The sequence below is a fragment of the Eimeria mitis genome, genomic scaffold (assembly GCF_000499745.2).
Source record: "Eimeria mitis Houghton genomic scaffold, Emh_scaff1330, whole genome shotgun sequence".
Taxonomy (NCBI): domain Eukaryota; phylum Apicomplexa; class Conoidasida; order Eucoccidiorida; family Eimeriidae; genus Eimeria; species Eimeria mitis.
In genome coordinates this window covers 453-3334 of record NW_013568791.1, presented here as the reverse complement: position 1 = coordinate 3334, position 2882 = coordinate 453, and the positions used below count along the sequence as shown (strand labels likewise).

At 44.6% G+C, this 2882-nt stretch overlaps 1 protein-coding gene across 1 annotated transcript; it reads right to left on the bottom strand.

Annotated features, from left to right (window-relative positions):
* Positions 1-835: 835 nt before the first annotated feature.
* On the bottom strand, positions 836-1786 carry EMH_0034760 (uncharacterized protein; the record flags this gene model as incomplete). Its single annotated transcript, XM_013494909.1, has 1 exon — positions 836-1786. One exon carries the CDS (start codon positions 1784-1786, stop codon positions 836-838), a length of 951 nt encoding a protein of 316 aa, XP_013350363.1.
* Between the last annotated feature and the right edge of the window lie 1096 nt (positions 1787-2882).

The window sequence follows — 2882 nt, the reverse complement described above, 5'->3', positions numbered from 1 at the left end:
CCCCAACCCCAAAACCCCCAAACATATTCCCCTTTTTCTACCGCTCGCTTGCAGTCATGCTTGCATGCATGCATGTAGTTTGTTTGAAAAGATATTATTTCTTCTTGCGTGCATGAAGGACGCCCAGGTGTATTGGTGCTATCACCTTTAGACGGGCGGAACGAGGGGAAATGCACTTGTGAATAACCTTTATGTTTCAGTTCATCTTTCTTTTTCTTTCTTTCTTTCTTTCGGTTTACTTCTTAGTAAGCATCGAAGCACTCAAGCACATCCATCGCATACCCCTGAGCAGCTACTACTACCCCACCATTGCACATTTGTAGTTTATAATATTTAGTATAATATTTAGTGTTTAGGGGTTGATACAGATCGATGTCTAGCAGAGTAAAAAAAAAAAACTAAAAAGAAGGGAGGGTAGCTGCAAATAGTATTAAATTATGGAGCATTGCGCTGGCGGCAAACAAAAACAAAAAAGATGAAAAACAGCCCCGTTGTGTTTCTATTGACCTCAAATGGAAATGTATTTACAGAGAATTCGTGAAAACTGTAGAAACAGAATTCATATATTAATTCATATGTTTACAAATAGTGAAAAATGTTGAATTGTTGCAAAAGAAAAACGACATAAAGTACATAGATGTCAGTCAGCCATGGGTACGCTTGCGCTCTGCAGTGACCCTTGCATATAGCTGCTATCGCTGCTGCTGCTGCTGCTGCTGCTGCTGCTGCTGCTGCAGCTGCAGCTGCTGCTGCTGCTGCTGCTGCTAGCTTTCACTCGGGTATCCCCGCAGAGGAAGAGCAACAGCAGCAGCAGCAGCAGCAGCTGTCGTTGTATTTATCTAATCAGGGGCGGTGGTATAGGCACCGCGCTCTGTACAACATCCGCTAGAGAAACACTCTGCAGTGTTTCTGCTACTGTAGTGAGAGCTGTTCTGAGTAACCCCTGCAACAGAGGATGAGATGTAATTGAATTTGCATATGCTGCTGCCTGTGCACGTCTCTGCACCTTTTTCAAGGCAGCAGGAGTAGAACCCCCTCGCCCGGACCCAGAGAGTAGCTGCTGCAGTTGCTGCAGCTGCTGTAGCTGCTCCAGCTGCTGCTGCTGCTGCTGCCCCGGCAAAAACGTCGTCAGGTACTGCGCGTACTGTGCTGCTGGGCCTAGCTGAGCGGGATCGAAGCGCTGCAGCTGGCGGTGTGTGGCTGGGGGAGGTTCAAGTGAGGAAGTTTCAGGTGTATGTACAGCTGAAACAGCCGTCTGTGGCGATATACTACTCTCAGTAGGCCCAAGGAAACTTGAATCTTCGTCTGCTGATGTAAGCAGTAATTCTCTCGTTTCGCCGTTTGAAAGTGAAGGATATTCATATTCATCTCCATTGGATGCTGGTGGTGTGCTGTGCTGCAACGCTGAGCTTTGTTCTTGGTTAATTACTGGCAATTCAATATCTTTTGTTGCGGGTTCTTCTCTGTATCCCTCTTCTGCTTCCTCTGTTGTCTGTAGCTCTTTACACAACGACTGAGATGCACGTACACCGCGGAGTCCATACAAAATGCTTGTTCTTGTTTGCGTGTTTTCTGCTGCATTCTCAGGCTGATACGAATAGGTAACAGGCGTTGGAGGCGAAACACCCTTCTGCTGCAGCTGCTGCTGTATGGGGGTGGCTGCTGCCACGAATACTGGCAAACTTGAATATGAAGAGGCAAAGAAATACAGACAAAGAGGAAGAAATACTACGGCAATTGAAGTTCTTTTGGGGTTTTTCTGCTGTCGCTTGCAGTTGCGAGTCATTGCTAGGAGGGGGGAGTGTATCTGTCTAGGATTATGTTTTATAATAAAAAGAAATGATTCAGATTCAAAAAGACAAGGCAGCACGTGCAACGTGCTTCCGTTTTAAGAGGTGGCGGTTCTCGCCACTGCCGTAGACGCCTGAAAGTCCGTATAGAAAGCGAGCCAGAGGGGAGTACTTGGGGTGTATATGGTGGTAATTATGTAATAAAGGCAAATAAATATATTATTTAACTTCATAAAATACTAATAAACTACACAATTCTGCCCTAGGAGGGGCTTGCTAGCAGAGCAGCAGCCACCGGACCCACGCAGACCACTGGTTAACCCGTGCGCAGCAAACGCATGAAAGGCAAGAATAAACCCAGAAACTCCACCATGTGTGAGAAAAACATAATTATTTTCAATATTTAATATATATAATTTGTTGTAGGTCCTTATTTCATTCTGCCAGCTACGCTACTGCTAACGCTTTCCCCACGAACACGCGACGGGGAGGGGGGGAGAGAGAGGAAACCAGCATTCATGGGGGGCAAATTGTGCAGCAAAATTGAAATTAGAAAAAAATTTTTAAATAATTGTCTATTTTATATATATTTTTTTCAGTTTCGCCTTTTTTTTTTTTGAATTTCCATTTATTCCATTCTGAGCTGACCGCCAGGGCGATGAGGGCGGGAAAGAAGAATTTGGGAAATTCCGTGATATATAATAAAACAATTGCGATAGTTTAGCTTACGTGCTTACTGTACATTTTCATAAGCAGTTTACATCTCTAGAGCAGAGCTACTACTGTATGGGGCGAGGGGAGGGGGGGNGGGGGGGGGGGGGGGGGGGGGGGGGGGGTTGCTGCAGTAGTATGCTGAAACACCTTAACTATATTATTTAATAAGGAGTGGTTTCCTCTGTTTCTTTTTCCCCTTACTTGTTGCCCTGGGGGCAAGTTCAGAATAGATTGATTAGGGATTGAGTTGAAATAGTTTATAGTTAAGGCAGCAGAGTTTTCTAATTAAAAATAAAAAGAAGAGATGTTTGTATGGTGGTCCTTCATTTATGGTGTTTCGGTGCATCTGAAATTCTTTCATGAGGTAACATACAATAT